Below are 18,383 nucleotides of genomic sequence, written 5' to 3' on the forward strand. Positions count from 1 at the left end.
GTTAATTTAAGGGTTATTTGTATAGCACATTTTAGAAATATAATTGCATTGGAATAAAGGGGTAGGAAGGAGAGGAAAGAAAATTATATGGCTGGTGTTACAAGCTACAGTTTGCCTGCAGGTATTTACAGCCTTTGAAGTATTCTAAATGTGTGTCAGGCCTACATAATGGACAGGCTTCCAGGACTTAGGCCAGCCCCAGACACTGACACTTACAGTAATTTAATCATGGTTGCATTCCTAAGTGTGTGTTTCTTTTCTTTAAAGCAGCCAACAGCGCCATTACCCCTGGCTAGAGAGTGATACTGTGGTGGCCTCAAGCATTGTGCAGCTGTTCACTGACTGTATTGACTCACTGCATGAGAGTTTTAAAGGTAGGAAGATGTCAGGCTGTCTCTGCTTAGTTTTCATTTTTCCCTAAGTCATTCAGTCAGTCTTTTCTTTCTGCTTTTCTCTACTGAATTTTTATTTAATAGGCAGTTATCTGTGACTGAAGAAAGGTCACTGATACAATTATTTAGTATTAAGTGTGTAATCTCTTCTTCTTCTTTTTTTTTTTTTTTTCCTTTTGGAGATGGAGTCTCGCTCTGTCGCCCACGCTGGAGTGCAGTGGCGCGATCTGGGCTCACTGCAGCCTCTGCCTCCCAGATTCAAGCAATTCTCCTGCCTCAGCCTCCCGAGTAGCTGGGACTACAGGTGCATGCTGCCACACCTGGCTAATTTTTTTGTATTTTTAGTAGAGACGGGGTTTCACCATGTTGCCCAGACTGGTCTCGAACTCCTGAGCTCAGGCTATCTGCCCGCCTCTCCTCCCAAAGTGCTAGGATTACAGGCATGAGCTACCACGCCCGGCCTTTAAGTGTGTAACTTCTTACCTTTTTTTGTTAGGTTGCTCTGAGTTTCTCAGTTATGGTAAATCTGCAGTCTTTCTCTCTTCCAGTATTGCCTATCCTGCATGTTGAGTTTCTTTCTGTCCTCCCTAACTCTTAACCTCTTTTTCATATTTTCTGTCTTTTTTTTGCTTTATTCTGGGTAATTTCTAGAGGTCTTCCTTCCAGTTCTTTAGTCTCTCTCCAGCTGTGTTTCATCTGCTTAAAATATATCAATTGAATTTTTCATTTCAGTGATTATTTTTTCCATTTCTACATCTATTTGTTTGTTTTTCAAATCTACCCTGATCCTTTTTGGTAGTATCTTTTCTTTCATTAAAAATTCTATTTTTTATTTCCTTAAAATGTTTAAACAGGCTTACTTTATGATGTATATACAATAATTCTATTATCTGAAATCCCTGTTGGGGATTGCCTTATGCTGCTGTTTAATTTTCCTTTGGATTCTTGTTCTTGGAGGCTTGTGTCCTTGTGCATTTTTAAATTTTGTATTGTGAGCCCATATTTAGAGAGACTGATGGGAATCTCATAAGGCCTAGTCTGAGGGTATGTAAGGCCTCCAGAGAGGATTTACATTTGTTGTCAGTTGGAACTGCTCAACTTCTTGGTTTGGGGTTCCCCATGCTACAAGTTACATGAAATTAAACCGCAAACTCACTTGCAGACTGGCCTCAATTCTCAGAGTAAACTTTTTTATCTCTCCTGACTCACAATCCAGGGTAAGGCAGAGAAGTTTCCTCTTTTGCCCCATTCTGCCCTTTCAGTAAGAATATAGTCCTTAGAAAACCTCATGTTCTGTCCTCTTGTGCTGTTAAAACTCAGCAGGCAAATAGTCCTGGTTGGCTGGTTTCAACATCTGTTTAACACTCTGGCTTCCTCTTTGCTTCTGGCCCATGGTGTTTTCTTCCACTGAGCGTACCTAGTGCCTCTGTGGCTGCCATGTGTTTGTGTGGCATTTAGTTATAGAGTGATATGGTTTGGCCGTGTCACCACCCAAATGTCATCTTGAATTGTAGCTACCATGATTCCCATGTGTTGTGGGAGGGAGCCGGTGGGAGATAGTTGAATCATGGGGGCGGTTTCCCTCATACTGTTCTCGTGATGGGGAATGAGCTTCATGAGATCTAGTGGTTTGATAAGGGGTTTCCCCTATCGCCTAGTTCTCATTCTGTCTTTTGCCTACTGCCATGTAAGACATGCCTTTCGCCTTCCACCGTGATTGTGAGGCCTCCCCAGCCACGTGGAACTGTGAGTCTGTTAAACCTCTTTTTCCTTATAAATTACCCAGTCTCGGGTATGTCTTTATCAGCAGTGTAAAAAGGAGCTAATACATAATTAACCATATGTCATCCAATTTTGGTTTTTTTTCCATAATAGATTTTATTTTTTGTTTAACAGACTTTATTTTTTAGAGCAGTTTTAGGTTTACAGCAAAATTAAGTGGAAAGTACAAGAATTCTTTTATACCCTCTGCCCCGACACATGCACAAACCTTCCCCACTCTGGACATTCCACACCAGGGTGATACATTTGTTATAATTGATGAACCTACATTAAGGCATCATTATCAACTAAAGTCCGTGGTTTACGTTAGCATTTTCTCTTGGTGAACACATTCAGTGGGTTTTGACAAATGACAAATAACATGTGCCCACCATTGTAGTATCATACAGAGCAGTTTCACTGCCCTAAAAATTCTCTGTGCTCTCCCTGTTCATCCCTTCCCTCCCCTCAACCCCTGATCCTTTTACTATCTCCATAGTGTTACCTTCTCTAGAATATCCTATGGTTGGAATCATAGCATTTCAGATTAACTTCTTTTACTTAGTAATAGGCATTGAAGTCTCTTTATGCCTTTTCATGGCTGGATAGCTCATTTCATTTTGTCTGGCTGTACCTTATTTGTATTTCTGATTTATCTTTTACGTATCTGATCTTGTCTTGAAGAGGTGAAAACTCTTCATAGAATAACAAATGTTATTCATTGCTTCTTTTTGCTCCCTACAAAACGGATTATGCCATATTCTCAGTTTGTGTTTGGTAAATAGTAGTTCAGTGAGTAACACATGAAATCCTAGTAGTACTCTTTTTTTTTTTTTTTTGGAAAGACGGACTTCTAGCTGCTTTTTACCATCCAGAATATGTTGATTACTGAGAAAAAGATTTGAGCACCAAATGATAGTCATAAAGGCTATATATTTAATTTCTTTTTTTTTCTTTTGAGACAGAGTCTTGCTCTGTTGCCCAGACTGGAGTGCAGTGGCGGGATCTTGGCTCACTGCAACCTCCGCCTCCTGGGTTCAGGCGATTCTCCTGCCTCAGCCTCCCGAGTAGCTGGGACTACAGGTGCCTGCCACCACGCCCAGCTAATTTTTGTATTTTTAGTAGAAACGGGGTTTCACCATATTGGTCAGGCTGGTTTTGAACTCCTGACCTTGTGATCCGCCTGTCTTGGCCTCCCAGAGTGCTGGGATTACAGGTGTGAGCCACCGTACCCGGCCGTATTTAATTTCTTCGTATAGGGGAAAGAACCCCAAGGCTCTCTTGCCTGTGTATATAAATAAAATGAGAAAGTGGCATAGGGACAGGGGGGCACACAAACTTGAATCAAGACTTGGTAGCTGGGTTCAAAGAAAGGAAACAGGAGAGCTTTGCAAGGTAGGATGAAGAAGTATTGTAGCTTTTTAGTGATATTATCTGATCCACTAGCTCCTTCTATGGATGAGGAAAGTGGGAACCTGAAAATGGAAAGAATTTATCTGACGTCATAGAATTTGTGTCTTGACTGGAACTATCGGCTTAGTCTTATCCTAAGACATCCTCCTGGATATCTTCTACATACTTACCCAACTTTATCTAAACAAAACTGTCTTTTATGCATATTTAAACAAACGCTATCGTTAACCTCTATCTTAAAGGTTGTTAAAAATATGCATTCCTGTTTCATGCTGGGTTGTGGAATTGAGAGCACAAGCATATTAGAAATGAGAGTTTTCTGGTACAGTGTGTTGATGCTCATTGGCTTTTTTTTTTTTTTTTTTTGAGAAGGAATCTCACTCTGTCACCCAGATTGGAGTGCAGTGGTGTGATCTTGGCTCACTGCAACCTCTGCCTCCCTGGTTCAAGCAATTCTCCCACCTAAGCCTCCTGAGTAGGTGGGATTACAGGCGCCTGCCATCACACCTGGCTAATTTTTGTATTTTTGGTAGAGACAGAGTTTCACCATGTTGGCCAGGTTAGTCTCGAACTCCTGACCTCAAGTGATCTGCCTGCCTCGGCCTCCCAAAGTGCTGGAACTGCAAGCATGAGCCACTGCACACAGCCTTGTTGGCCATTTCTTAAAAGATTTGTGTTGAGAAACACCGTCAGGTTTTTGTTTTTGCTGTGTGTGGCTCGCTCTTCTTTGACTGCTTTCCATTTGCGTGGAACCAGAAAGTTTGAAACCACTTGTTTTAGACTAAATGTCCATTATATAGTCATTAGCCCTTGAAGACATTAATGGAATTGATACTTGTGAGGATAATATTGAGTAATAATCCAGGTCTCAGAAAAGCGTGAGATTTATTTTAGAATGACTTACATGAATGACAGTTAATAGGCTAGTTTCATTGCACCAAGGGTTAATTAAGTGTTAGTCATTTGGAACATTTCCACTGTTTCTTAAATTAAAAAATTATTATTAATGTTATCTTTGATTAACAAATCATAATTATATACATTGATGGGGTACAGTGTGATTTACAGTGTGGCATGATTAAATCAAGCTAATTAAGGTATCCATCACCTTGCTTACCTATCATTGTTTATGACGAGACATTTGAAGTTTGTTCTCTTCTTATTTTGAAATATGTAATGCATTGTTGTGGATGGTAGTCACCCTGCTGTACAATAGATCCTGAAACCTATTCCTCCTGCCCTCTGAAACTTTGTGCCCTTTTGATCAGCAACTCCTCATTCCCTCCCTTTCCCCCTGACACCCCACAGCTTCTGGTAACCGTCATTCTATTCTCTACTTCAGTGAGTCCAACTTATTAGATTCCACATATGAGTAAGATCATGTGGCATTTGTCTTTCTGTGCGTGGTTTTCTTCACTTAGCATGATGTCCTCCAGATTCATTCGTGTTGTTGCAAATGACAGGATTTCCTCCTCTTCTAAGGCAGACTGGTATTCCATTGTGTGTATACACAACATTTAGAAAAATCCATTCATCTTTTGAAGGATGCTTAGGTTGTTTCCGTATCTTGGCTATTGTGAATAATGCTGCAGTGAAAGTGGGAGTGCAGTTATCCCTTCAGCCTATCGATTTCCTTTCTTTTGGATGTATACCCAGAAGTGAGATTACTGGATCATATGGTATTCTATTTTTAGTTTTTTGAGGAACCTCCATGCCTTTTTCCATAATGGTTGTACTAATTTACACTCCCACCAACGGTGTTTAAGAGTTTCTTTCTCTCCAGATCCTCTCTAACACTGGTTATCGTTCATCTTTTTGATAACAGCTATCCTAACAGCTGTGCACTGATATCTTGTTGTGGTTTGGGTTTGCATTTCCCTAATGATCAGTGACGCTGAGCATTTCTTCATGCACCTATTGGCCATTTGTATGTCTTCTTTTAAAAAATGGAACATTTCTTTTTGGGGAATATTGGATTTCTCCTGAGTGCCAAATGAATGAAGCACTAAATGTGTAAAGCTGAATACATACTGAGGGCAGCAGGCTGTAGGAGCATATTTCAGTTAAAAAGCCATGTATTTAGAAATTTTAAAGAAAAGCTTAAAATGAGCGTCTGCTCACTCCAGTTACCCAAGTGGGTAAATGAAGTGCCATTCTTTATTACTAATCTACCAGTAGTCCCCTTAAGCACTCTCCCCACATGAAAATCTGAAATTGGGTCAATAACGAGAACCTTCGGTTTTAGATTTTTAGTTCAAATTTGCATTTTTTTTAAAAAAGGTAAACCAAAGGTCTTCAGCTCTATTTTCTTTTTAAATTCTAGATAAGCTGTTGCCAGGTGATGAAGGAGCCCTTTGGTTGCACCTGATGCATTATTGCGAAGCATGTACAGCACCCAAAATGCCAGAGTTCATTCTGTACACTTTCCATAGCGCGTACCGGAAACTGCCGTGGAAGGACCTGCACCCTGACCAGATGCTCATGGAGGCCTTCTTCAAAGTAAGCCCTTCACTCCCTGGGTTGCAGCCCAGAGAGATCTGGTTTCCAGGGAGCAGCCTGGTCATTGTGGTTGTTAGGCATAGTGGCAGTGTGTGCCAGTGGACCATGAATACATTCTGTGTTGCCTCGGTGGTGCTTGTGGAAAACAGTGTCCCATGGAAGTCATTTCATTGTATTAACACATCTACAGGACCGTTTTTAAAACCCAGAGAAAGATTTGATCTATAATATGTCAGTCATCCCCTAGGCTTTGTCATGTGTGAGTACATAGTTTAATGCCTCCATTATGCTTAATCTTGGTTGTTGTTGATGTGTTTGTGTCATTACAGTTTGTGTCATCAACTGTGTATTGTTAAATGTTCTATTAAAGCAAAATGTAAATTGGTACTGAAGCTATTAGTTTCTTTTAGCAGTCATGCAAGTGAATAATTTGATTATATGAGATAAAATGCATTGTGACAACTGACGAATGCATCATAATCGTGTACAGACCTGAAATGACCTGAAAAAAGAGAGTATGTGCGAGTCTTTGCAGTAGAAGCAATGGTTACAAAAACCAGAAAACAGACAGTGTAGTGTAACTTACATATCAGTCAGGCATTTGGAGCTGTTATCGCTTTTCTTTTTTCTTTTTTTTTTTTAATTACACTCTTATCTTAGGCTTTTATGGTAGTTTCAGTTCATTTGTTCATAGTCGCATCAGTTAGTGTTTACTCTTACTATCACATTTATTACTGAGACACCTTAAGTGCTTTGATACAGACGTACACTTATTTATGACAGTTAGCAAAATGTACTTAACTTTTTTAGTGCCCTTAATGGAAGCCTATCTGTGCTGTCTTGTCAGCCACTCCTCAGTAGCTGAAATGCAAGAAAAGCTGAGGGCAGTTGTTCTAGAGAAATTCAAGACTTAAGAATGATTTTATAGCTAGATTTAGTATATGAGACAGGCGTTAAGTAAATATTTATCACCATTATGACCATACTAGAGAAAGGTGGTTTAAAGAACTATAAGATGGAGTTTTAACTAAGTAAAAGGATGACCTTAGCTATAAGACAGATTAAATAGTAGCACAGCCTGTTAAGGGACGCTGTAGACTCTGTCTCTAGGAGTTTTATTCTAATGGCAGATGACCCTGACCACCCCAGAAGCTGGGGATGTTTTAATTCTTTGTGTCTTCTTGGCATAATAAACTATATTTTTTTTGGTGGGGTTGAGGGTGAGGATAGAGAACTGATTATAATGGACAATGAAGAATCATTTTCTAAAAGGAAGAGAATTAGTAGTTAGCATAATATAATAACAGTAATGAGAAGAAATGAATCATCACCAAATTCAGTTGATCATGATTTTATAAATAGACTAGAGCTTTTAATCTTCATATTGAAAGGAAAAATTCATGAGTAGCCATGTTTTATTTTAAACAAATTAGAAGTATTGAAATAGCTTGTAAGAGATCTTTGAGGTTTCTTATATACTTTATAGTACATCTGTTCCTCATTCTCTCATTTTTTTTTGAGATGGAGTCTCGCTGTGTCACCCAGTCTGGAGTGCGGTGGCGCGATCTTGGCTCACTGGAAGCTCCGCCTTCCGGGTTCACGCCATTCTTCTGCCTCAGCCTCCCAAGTAGCTGGGACTACAGGCACCTGCCACCAGGCCCAGCTAATTTTTTGTGTTTTTAGTAGAGATGGGGTTTCACCATGTTAGCCAGGATGTTCTCGATTGCCTGACCTTGTGATCCGCCCGCCTTGGCCTCCCAAAGTGCTGGGATTACAGGCGTGAGCCACTGCACCCGGCCTCTCTAATATATTTTAAGTAGAATTTAAACATGCAGTCATCAAAAATTGTAAAGACTAATAATGGGGAGACATTGTTATAATACAACATTACATTAGAACGGGAATATAGGCCGGGCACAGTGGCTGACACCTGTAATCCCAGCACTTTGGGAGGCCGAGGTGGGCAGATCACCTGAGGCTGGGGGTTCAAGACCAGCCTGACCAACATGGAGAAACCTGGTCTCTACTAAAAATAAAATAAAAAATAAGCAATAAAATAATAAAATAAAAAATTAGCTGGGTGTGGGAGTGGGCGCCCAGCTACTCGGGAGGCTGAGGCGGGAGAATTGCTTGAACCCGGGAGGCAGAGGTTGTGGTGAGCCGAGATTGTGCCATTGCACTCCAGTCTGGGCAACGAGAGTGAAACTCCATCTCAAAAAAAAAGGCAATATAAATAATATACACTAGTGTAGTAGATCTCAAAGTAATGTGGTCCCTGGGACAGAAGCATCAGCATTACCTGGGAACTTACACATTCGAGCTCCCAACCCATACGTGCAAAATTAAAAGCTCTAGGGGTAGGCCCAGCAATCTGTTTTAATACACTTTCCATTTAGTTCTGATGCGCACTTAAGTTTGGGAACTACTGACTAGTAAATCTCAACTTTGCCCTGTCCTGGCACACCCGAGGATTCTGATACACTCCCTGCAGCTCCAGTGACTTACTGTGGCAGCGATTCTCCACCCAGGTTGGGGTTAGGGAAGGTCATTCCTCACTTGTTAAGAATGATTGGAATAAATGCTGAAATCTGAACAGACAAACTAAAATATACACACATACATTGTGGAAGGAGAGATATTGCAAATATTAAGTCTAAATCTCTAGGAGGTGGGATTATAAGTGATATAATCTGGGGAAAAAGTGTTTTTTAAAAACGTAATTATGAAATAATTTACATACATTTTCCAGATACATAGATAGCACAAGGCAACACATTGATTTTAATTCATTTCCTTCTAGGTGGAACGAGGAAGCCCCAAGAGCTGTTTCTTATTTTTGGGGTCTGTACTCTGTGAAGTCAATTGGGTTAGTGTGCTCTCTGATGCCTGGAATCCCAGTCCCCACCCAGAAACCCGCAGCATGATTGTCTGCCTCCTTTTCATGATGATTTTATTGGCAAAGGAAGTTCAACTGGTAGACCAAACAGTAAGTTTGGGAAGCTTATGGCAAACATTTGGCAAGGCTGCTTAGATCTTTGCTTTCTACTAGGTCATAGTTTTTCATTTGTTTTTCCAGTGCCCCTATCAGTGTGAACAGATGCTTGGCATATGAGATGTACCTTTAACCAGATGCCTGATTTTCTTGGATAGCTCATTATCTGATTCTAAATTATACAAAGAACCACACTGAGTTAGAATATATTAATCAGCTTTATTTTACATCTCATTAATATCTAGTTCAATCTCTTGTATGCTTCTTGAAGTCAATTTTGGCATGTCCCACCAGAACAGAGAGTTCATTTGAAAGAAAAGAACCTGGGTTCCAGATACTCAATACATCTTAATATGAATGTGTTTTTGCCAAGACTTTGGTTATTGCTTTCACTAGTACCCCTAACTCGAGTAGATACTTACTTGATATTGTAACTGTTCTGTGCTTACCATAGGCCACCTTAGTGGTTATTCGACAGACTAGTTAGCAACACATATTTCTGGAAAAGTTGGGGCTCCGGAACTAAAGGAATATGTGTTTTATTTTTAGGATTCACCTTTACTTAGTCTTCTTGGACAGACAAGCTCACTTTCATGGCATCTCGTGGATATTGTGTCGTACCAGAGTGTGCTAGGTTATTTCAGCAGCCATTACCCGCCATCCATCATCCTGGCAAAAGAATCTTATGCTGAATTAATCATGAAGCTCCTAAAAGTGTCTGCGGGCCTTTCTATTCCTACTGACAGCCAGAAGCATCTGGTAAGTTGAGAGGTAGTTTAAAAGGCAGGGACTGTTCTTGGAGATTGGTAGTAGCATAAGTGCTACAAAGGACAGTCATGAACCTAGGAAGTGCTCAGCAGAGGAAGTTGGAGGATGTGTATTATCATATACTCATCTTTTGGCCTTGTAGATCTTTTGGGTTGAGTTCTCGTTTTGGGAGAGCCTTTACTTACTAGCAATGTCACATGTTGACGAAAGGTCAAAAGGATTGAGGGCTGCCAGCAAGCTGCTGGTTTCATGATCTGAATGTCATTGGCAGCAGAATGGGAGGGAGGGAGGGTAGTAATATGAGCTTGAGGTCTGACAGGACAAGTCCTTCAGTTTTCTCATCTGATTAGAAATAGTGCCTTGCAAAGGCTGGGTGCGGTGGCTCACGCCTGTAATCCCAGCACTTCAGGAGGCCAAGGCAGGCGGATCACCTGAGGTCAGGAGTTCAAGACCAGCCTCGTTAACATGGTGAAACCCCATCTCTACTAAAAATACAAAAGTTTGCTGGGTGTGGTGGCATGTGCCTGTAGTCCCAGCTACTCGGGAGACTGAGGTAGGAGAATCGCTTGAACCCAGGAGGTGGAGGTTGCAGTGAGCAACCTGTACTCAGCCTGGGCAACAGAGTGAGACTCTGTCTTAAAAAAAAAAAGTACCTTGCCTCAAAGCGGTGTTGTGAGGGTTGAATTAGATAATGAACATAAAAGTTTTTGGAAAAGTGTCTGGCAAGTAGTTAGTGTTTGGTTGTTATTCTTGTAGTAAAAAAAGGAAGAGTATTCTGCCAGAATTTGGGAAAACATGGGCCCTGGTCAAAGTGTTACCATAGATTTGCCTTTTACTAGACTCAGGGCCCTTGGGCCACGTGGGACTAAGTCTTCATGTGGCTTCCTGTTCTGTCTCCTCTACTCCCTACCCAAGCATTCATTGCAGTGCCATGCTCCCAGGAAATATGCAATTAACACTCCTTGCTTGTATTCATTTGAATGATTTTTTTTTTTTTTTTGTCAGGATGCAGTTCCAAAATGCCAAGCTTTTACTCATCAGATGGTTCAATTCCTCAGCACCCTGGAACAAAATGGAAAAATCACCTTAGCAGTCCTAGAACAGGAAATGTCTAAGCTCTTAGATGATATCATTATCTTTAACCCACCCGGTAAGTGACTAGTCAGAAGTCCTGTATTCATTCAGTCAATGCATTCCTGCTGTGCGTGAGGCACTGTGAGATCAGGAGGGTGTTCAGGACACTGGCACTCCTCTTTCCAGAGAATCAATGATCAGAGAGGTGTTTGGACACCAGGGACTGAGCAGTGGGGAAGGATTGACACTGGCAGATGCTGGTGGGTGATGGGTGAGACTGACCGTTAAGCTGGACAATGGGATCTAATGATTAGGAGATACCAGAGACCTTTTATGGAGCGGTATTTCTAGGGATTTTGGCTTTTAACTGGGAGTGCACTTCAGAATCACCTGTAGACTTGTCAAGAAACTGTGTATGGAGAACTTCTGCTCCTGGCAGTTTGGTGGACTAGACATACTGACTGCCTCTCCTGCTGAAGACAAACTAGGTGCTGGATGAAATGTTTTCAAGAAACTGGAAATTAAATTTATCAGTGGAGTGGCCAAAAGGTAAGGAAACCTCAGAGGCCAAAACCTAAGTGAAAGGAGAAACCCATCAAGGCAGATGGAGTTCTGAGGCTGCTGTCACCCTGAAGAGTTTTGCTGAATATGTTGGATATTAGGGGGAGGCGGTAAAGCCCAGGGCCTGCCTAAGATGGGAGCCTAAAAGGAAATCCAATGCATAATCCACAGGGTGACATTTTTACTGTAAAGATGATCTAGAAGTAAACCTCCTCTTGTGAAAAGAAGGCAAAGACAGTTATCCGTTTTGGCCTTGCTGTTAGGTTAAATGTTTATGTAGGAAATGTTGTTAGGTTAAATGTTTATGCAGGAAAAGAGATATCTGTTTTGAGAATTGATAAGCTGACCCTCATGTGGTTTTGAAGCAAGAATTCAGACTACCTAGATCGTTAAAAACAGCAATAATAACAACAACCTCAGTCTAAGAATTTAGAGTAGTTCTGGGTTGGCAGTGCCACTGCAAAAAGCAACCATAGATCCTGTTTGGAGAAACCCATCTTTAACTCAAGCCTCAAAGTTCCAAGAAAGTCACAGTAAAAAAAGTCACAAAACACATAAGGACACAAGACACCATGAGCAAAGTAATAGAAAACAACAGCAGTGTCAGAAATGAAAAGATTGAAGATAGTGGATTAATTACTACAGTAAGCAAAAAGACATTTTTATTATATGCTGAAATAAGAGAGGATTGAAGATATCAGTAAGAAGCAAGAGATTGTAGAAATATGCAGATTTGAGAGATTTATATATTTTAGAAATGAAAAATATGAAGATTATAATAAAGTTAATAGATAAGTTCAACAGTAGATTAAACCCATCTGAAGAGAAAATTGGTAAACTGGAAAATAAAACTGAAGAAAATACTCAGATTGCAGCACAGAGAAACAGAGAAGGAATGTAAAAGTGAGCTGGGCATGGAGGTCGAGGAGGAGGATTGCTTAAGGCCAGGAATTCGAGGCCACAGTGTGCAATGACTGTGTCTGAATACTGCACTCCAGCCTGGGCAACATACTGAGAACCCATCTCTAAAACAAACAAAAAGAATGTGAAAGTGAGGTTAAAAGGCATAGAGGATAGGCTGAGAAGGTATAATATACATCCGATTATCTAAGTAGAATTCCAGAAGGAGAGGAGATACTTAACTGGGGAGAAGCAATATCTGAAGAGATAGTAAGGCTGAAAATTTTCAGGACTGATGAAGACAACAATCCTCAAATTCAGTAAACCCAGCAAATCCCAAGCAGGATATATGGAAAGAAATTCAAACCTGTATACACTATAGTGAACCTGCAGAAGCACCAGTGGCAAAATTTAAAAAATAGAACAAAACAAAACCCTTTACATCCAGGAAGGAAAGGCAGATTACCTACCAAGGAGCAACATTTAGACTGACAGCTGACTTCTCAATATCAATCAAAGAATCTTCTTACAGGAGACAGTGGGATAACAACTTCAATGTGCTATGAGAAAATGACTCATAACCTAGAATTGTAAACTAAGAAAAGCCACCCTTTAATGAAGACGAGGAGGTAAAGAACCATACTTTCATTGAGCCCTGAGAGTGTTTGTCCCAGTAGATGTCACTAAAGAAAATACTAAAGCACGCTAGGAAGGAGGTTGAGTTAAAAGTGTTCTAAGGTTCTACTACTGTTTAGTGGGTCAAGAGATTATACCTTGATAAAGTATGAATATTAACAACTTTAAGAAATTAACCAAAAGGATAGAAATTAAAATGTACAATTTCCAAGTCAGTAGAGGGAGATTAAAAGGAATGGCCAAAGTATGTTCAGTCCAAAGAAGGCAAGAAAGGAAGCATGGAGAAAGTGAGAAAAATAACCAAAATAAGATGATAAAATTCAAATGTGTTGGTAAAGGGACTAATGCTCAAGTTAAAAGACAAAGATTGTTAAGGTAGATTAATAACCAAAAACATCTAGCTTTAAGCTGTTTGTAAGAAATACATCAAAAGCATAAAGATATAGAAAGCGTTCCATAAGATGATTATATCAGGCAAATATTAAAATAGAAAGCTGGCATAGCTATATTAATATCAGATAAATAGAACTGTAAGGCAGAAAACTTTGTAAAAGCCAGATGTTCATCTCTGTGTATTTCTGCCCTGAAGTTGCATGACATAGAAAAAAAAAAAAATCAGTAACTAAATAGAACTAGAGGGAGAAACACTGTGGAAATTAAGAAGCAAACTTTTAAATAACTGATGGCCAAAGGAACAATCATAATAGAAATTTAAAATACTTAGAACTGAATAGTAAAATACAGTGCATCAAAATTTGTGGGATACAGATTTAGCCTGTTCTCACACTGCTATAAAGAAAAACCCAACACTGGGTGATTTATAAGGAAAACAGGTTCAGTTGACTCATGGTTCTAGAGGCTGTACAGGAAGCATGATGCTGCCATCTGCTTGGCTTCTGGAGAGGCCTCAGGAAACTTACAATCACAGCAGAACACAGAATGGGAGTAACACTCCACATGGCCAGAGAAGGAGCAGGAGAGAGAATGAGTGAGAAGGAGATGTTGCACACTTTTAAACTACCACATCTCTGAGAACTCTAGTATGAGAACAGCACCAAGAGGATGGTGCTAAACCATTCATGAAGGACCCAACCCCATATTCAGCCACCTCCCACTAAACTCTGCTCCAACACTGGGGACTGCGGTTCAACATGAGATTTGGTGAGGACACAGATCCAAACTGTATCAGTTACTTTTAGGGCCATAAATGCTCATCATAGACTTTTTTAAAAGGTAAAAATTAAAAAACATTAAACAGTTATTTAAAAAGACAGCAAAATAACAATCAAAGGCAGTAGAAGGGAGGAAATAATAAAGAGAAAATAAATAGTAAGAAACTAAGAATGAAGAACAATGAAACTGGTAAATGTGTGGGTAAATCTAAATGAAATCTGACTGTATGCAACAATAATAATAGAAATGGCTTATTGGGTTATGGCAACAGTGGAGAAATGAAATTAGAATGTTCCAAAGCCATTACATCATCTGGGAACCAATTAACATCAGACTTCAAAAAATCAGGAATGCATGTTTTCATTTATAGGATAACCACTATGAGAATTTTAAGAGAGGATTTCGTTTTCAAGCTGAAACAGGGAAAAAATAGAATAATAATCTAAAAGAGGCAAAAGAGAGAAAAAGGAATGTAGAATAGGAGGGACAAATAGGATACATACAGGAAGACAGTAGACTTAGACCCAGCTACGTCAGTAATTAATTATAGTAACTGTGAATGATTAAGATTGTCACACCAGATAAAACAAGGAAGAAAAAGACAACTTAGTAGAAAAAAATGGACGAGACCCTTGAAACGACATTCTGTAAAAGAAAATATCCTGCTGACCAATAAACATGAAACAGTGCTAGATGTTGTTAATAATCATACTTATTTCATGTAGATATTGTAAGTATCAGGTGAGATAGTATCTAAAATTTTAGCATCAGCCTGGCAAGTCAGCCACATTCAGTGAATCTTATGGAAAAGAAGTATCAGCAAGCAATGCTGGAGAAACTGTTCTAGAGTTGGTCAGATGTGATTGAACCAGAAGGGTTGAATAATAGCTGGCCATGGAAAGGGGAGAAGGGTATTCTGGAAAGATCTTCGTCAGAAGAGTGATAGGATCAGATATGGTATTTAGGAAAAGATTTGAGAGCCCTGTTGATGATGAACAGAAATGGGAGAGGCTGGGGTCTGTTGTAGTAATCTATTCCTATTAGTCATAATTAAGAGATAAAATTTAAATTGCTATTCAGTTGAAATTCAGAGATGAGCCTTTATTTCCAAGAATATTTGTACCCGTGGAAATACATGAAGAAATAGACAGACATACTGTTATTATCTCTCTCAAACTTGTTTTTTAAGTCCTTGCTTGACAGTAAGTAGGTCGTACAGAAAGATTAAGTGAGGTTTATTTAACCCTGCTTAAGTAGATGAATTTGCTTTGATAGATGCGATGAATAAGATCTCTCAACTTTTTACCCTTCCTGTTGACATAAATACTGAATCCTTGTGGTGTGAAAGCTACAGTTCTACTTCTTAAAAAAAAAATGTACCCAGCTTAGGGAGAGCTAGAAGAGTTGTCATAATTATTCCAGTTAACTCTCAGTAAAATATATTTTCTGTTTTTGAATGTGAAGAAGGAATCTACCTCAGTGAACTTCTCTTATTTGCAGTTCTCTTGTAAAATGAATTTGTTCTTTTTCTTGAATTCCTCTCTTTTTACCTCCAACTTTTTTGAAAAATTACCAGTCGGCTTACTTTCCTTATTTAAAAAACAAAGAAATAAAAGAGCTGCTGTTAGGACGCTTTGCTAAGATTTTTCCTTACATTTATATTTAGTTTTAAGTAATAACCTTTAATGTGTGGAAATCACCCTAGAATATTGACAGTGATGGCAGTGATAGTGGGTACTGTTGCTCTTGGTTTACTGAATGACTGGTGAGATCTACGTATTTGGTTTTCCATGAACAAAGGTTGGAAAATAAAGACTGACTAGGCATGTTCTGATAAGTTACTCTTTCACACCAGCTTCAGATTTGTCTGTTTATTAAGGTATTGCTCTGCTATGCTGCTGTACCCAGGGAACTCACAGTAGTTCCTGCTTTTACTCTTAGAAACTGTGTGCCGCATACTATCTGTACAAACTCAACACCATCCAGAGCCTTCCTTCTGGTCCCTTGCAGTCAGCTACTAGCACTGGAGAGTATCTCCCTGGAGAGCAGCTAAGATTGAAGTACTGTTATTCTCCTGATCACGTGGATAGCACCTTTCTGGCAGCCATTCTTGAGTGTCTCTATGTTCCTTTCAGATATGGAAAGCCAGACCCGCCACATGGCCCTCAGCAGCCTCTTTATGGAAGTCCTGATGATGATGAACAACGCGACTATTCCAACGGCAGAGTTCCTTCGGGGCAGTATCCGGACCTGGATTGGCCAAAAAATGCATGGACTGGTGGTGCTGCCCCTTTTAACAGCAGCCTGCCAGAGTCTGGCGTCCGTCCGCCACATGGCTGAGACTACAGAAGCCTGCATCACTGCCTACTTCAAAGAAAGTAAGAGGAGGTCATCTTACGCTCCATTGTATTGGTCTTTTCCAGAAAGATGAAAGCATTGTCATCAGGAGATATCTTTCTAGACTCTTCCCAGTGAGGGATGTGTCATTCTAATTTTCTGCTCTGCAAATGTTGTGGATGTTTCTGAATATATGTATTTTTCATAAAGATCTGCAGTTAGCATGAGAACCTGTGGCCATGTCTGTTAGTACAATCACGTTTCAAGGGAGAGAAGCTCTAATCCACTTCACGTTGGTTTTGGAGGGTCAGACCAACCTGTTATGACATGCAAATTGTGTTGTGTCACAGGCCAAGTCATAGTCCTCAAAACAAATGCTATATACCATGGTTCATGAGGTTAATTTTCCCTGTGTTTGTCACTTTTGGTAAAAGGAGTTTTCATAGAAGTTTTTAAAATTGCTGCTTATCAGATCTTTTAAAGCATTATGAAGGGCTCATTCATTGTCACCCCTCCTTTTTAAAAATATGTTTTACTGTCTACTTCTAAACTCTCAGACTCTGGAAGTGGCTTAGTCTGATTAAGAATTGCTGAGAACAGCATTTCTCACCTCTGATATCCAGATAACACATCACACTGCAGTCAGTGGGAGAGAAAGAGGGGTGAGAAGGAGGGTATCGGAGCAAGGATTCAGGAGGTGCCCACAACCTGCCATCTGCCCTGTCCTGACTCCCCATGAACAGCACATGCCCAACATGGAGGTGGTGTGCATGTCACCATGCTAGTCCACCCTCCCTTCCCCAAAGAGTGGAGAACCATTAGAATAACACTGCTATTCCAAACTTATGTGTTCCTAAAAATCAAACAGTTTCAATACATGAGGTAAACTAAGCTTTGATAACTAAAACTTCTCACAGATTGAGTGATAAGAGTTTCCCGTGGGAAAGCGTAAGTGTTCATATGTTCTTAAAAAGGGTACTAAAGTTAAACCTCTTAGCTGATCAGGACAGGCAGTGTCTACATGTGGTTTTAAGGATCATAATGTGATAGAAAGGTGATTTATACGTATGCAACCCTGAATTCTGATTTCTTAAACCTTTCTGGTGGCTACGCTGGAGACAAGCATCTGGCCCAAGGGCTTCCCAGTCTGAGACCTGAGGTGTATTTGACTTTTGTAGCCTCCAGGGTCACTGTAAGAAATGTTGTCTTGACACGAAGCTTATCTCATAGGTTGCTATGTCAAAAAAAAAAAAAAAAAAAAAAATCATGAAGCTTAAAGTGAAAGTATTTGCTAGAGTTGTCAAGTAATTGTATTCTTGCCTATATCTTAATGTCTCTTCTTCATGTTCTTAGGCCCTCTCAATCAGAATTCAGGATGGGGGCCCATTCTGGTATCCCTTCAGGTTCCCGAGCTCACCATGGAAGAGTTCCTGCAGGAGTGCCTCACCCTGGGCAGTTACTTGACTCTTTACGTCTACCTGCTTCAGTGTTTAAACAGCGAACAGACTCTAAGGAACGAAATGAAAGTGCTGCTCATCTTAAGCAAGTGGCTGGAACAGGTGTACCCAAGGTACGTTGGCCCTCAGGCTGTTACATCAAACTTGCTGTATTTGGTTAACTTGGAATTTAGAGCTTAAGTGTAGCTTTAAGTACACAGAACCAAGTGGTGCATACAAAATAAGGTTTTAAGGTATGGTGACAGTGGTTTTGGAAAGATTCTTAATTAATGGGCTAATCTTCTGAGGAGATTTTTTGTTTCCTAAAACTGGCACGTTGAAACGCCAAGCATCAGTTTCCTTACCGGTTCAGTGGAGATAGTAACCCCTACCTGATAGGGCTGTCATGAGGATGAAGTGGAAGAACACGAAGTTCATCAT

General features: G+C 40.0%; 1 protein-coding gene and 1 long non-coding RNA gene across 10 annotated transcripts in view; both read left to right on the forward strand.

The window, feature by feature from the left end:
* Positions 1 to 18,383, forward strand: part of LOC105499564 (ectopic P-granules 5 autophagy tethering factor) — a 137,322-nt gene that overhangs the window by 102,560 nt on the left and 16,379 nt on the right. For 7 of the 9 annotated variants that reach the window (XM_071085434.1, XM_071085433.1, XM_071085435.1 and 4 more), the window contains 7 exons: positions 268 to 374; positions 5,890 to 6,065; positions 8,866 to 9,051; positions 9,607 to 9,816; positions 10,831 to 10,975; positions 16,305 to 16,547; positions 17,860 to 18,076. In XM_071085434.1, the coding sequence (XP_070941535.1) occupies positions 268 to 374; positions 5,890 to 6,065; positions 8,866 to 9,051; positions 9,607 to 9,816; positions 10,831 to 10,975; positions 16,305 to 16,547; positions 17,860 to 18,076 (1,284 nt within the window). The remainder of the gene's footprint in view (positions 1 to 267; positions 375 to 5,889; positions 6,066 to 8,865; positions 9,052 to 9,606; positions 9,817 to 10,830; positions 10,976 to 16,304; positions 16,548 to 17,859; positions 18,077 to 18,383) is intronic. The other 2 variants (XM_071085430.1, XM_071085432.1) reach the window with 1 other exon arrangement.
* On the forward strand, positions 10,982 to 13,929 carry LOC139360026 (uncharacterized). Its single transcript, XR_011616906.1, has 2 exons — positions 10,982 to 11,723; positions 11,754 to 13,929. It is a non-coding gene; the product is annotated as an uncharacterized lncRNA (long non-coding RNA).

Source organism: Macaca nemestrina, chromosome 19 (assembly GCF_043159975.1).
Source record: "Macaca nemestrina isolate mMacNem1 chromosome 19, mMacNem.hap1, whole genome shotgun sequence".
Classification (NCBI taxonomy): domain Eukaryota; kingdom Metazoa; phylum Chordata; class Mammalia; order Primates; family Cercopithecidae; genus Macaca; species Macaca nemestrina.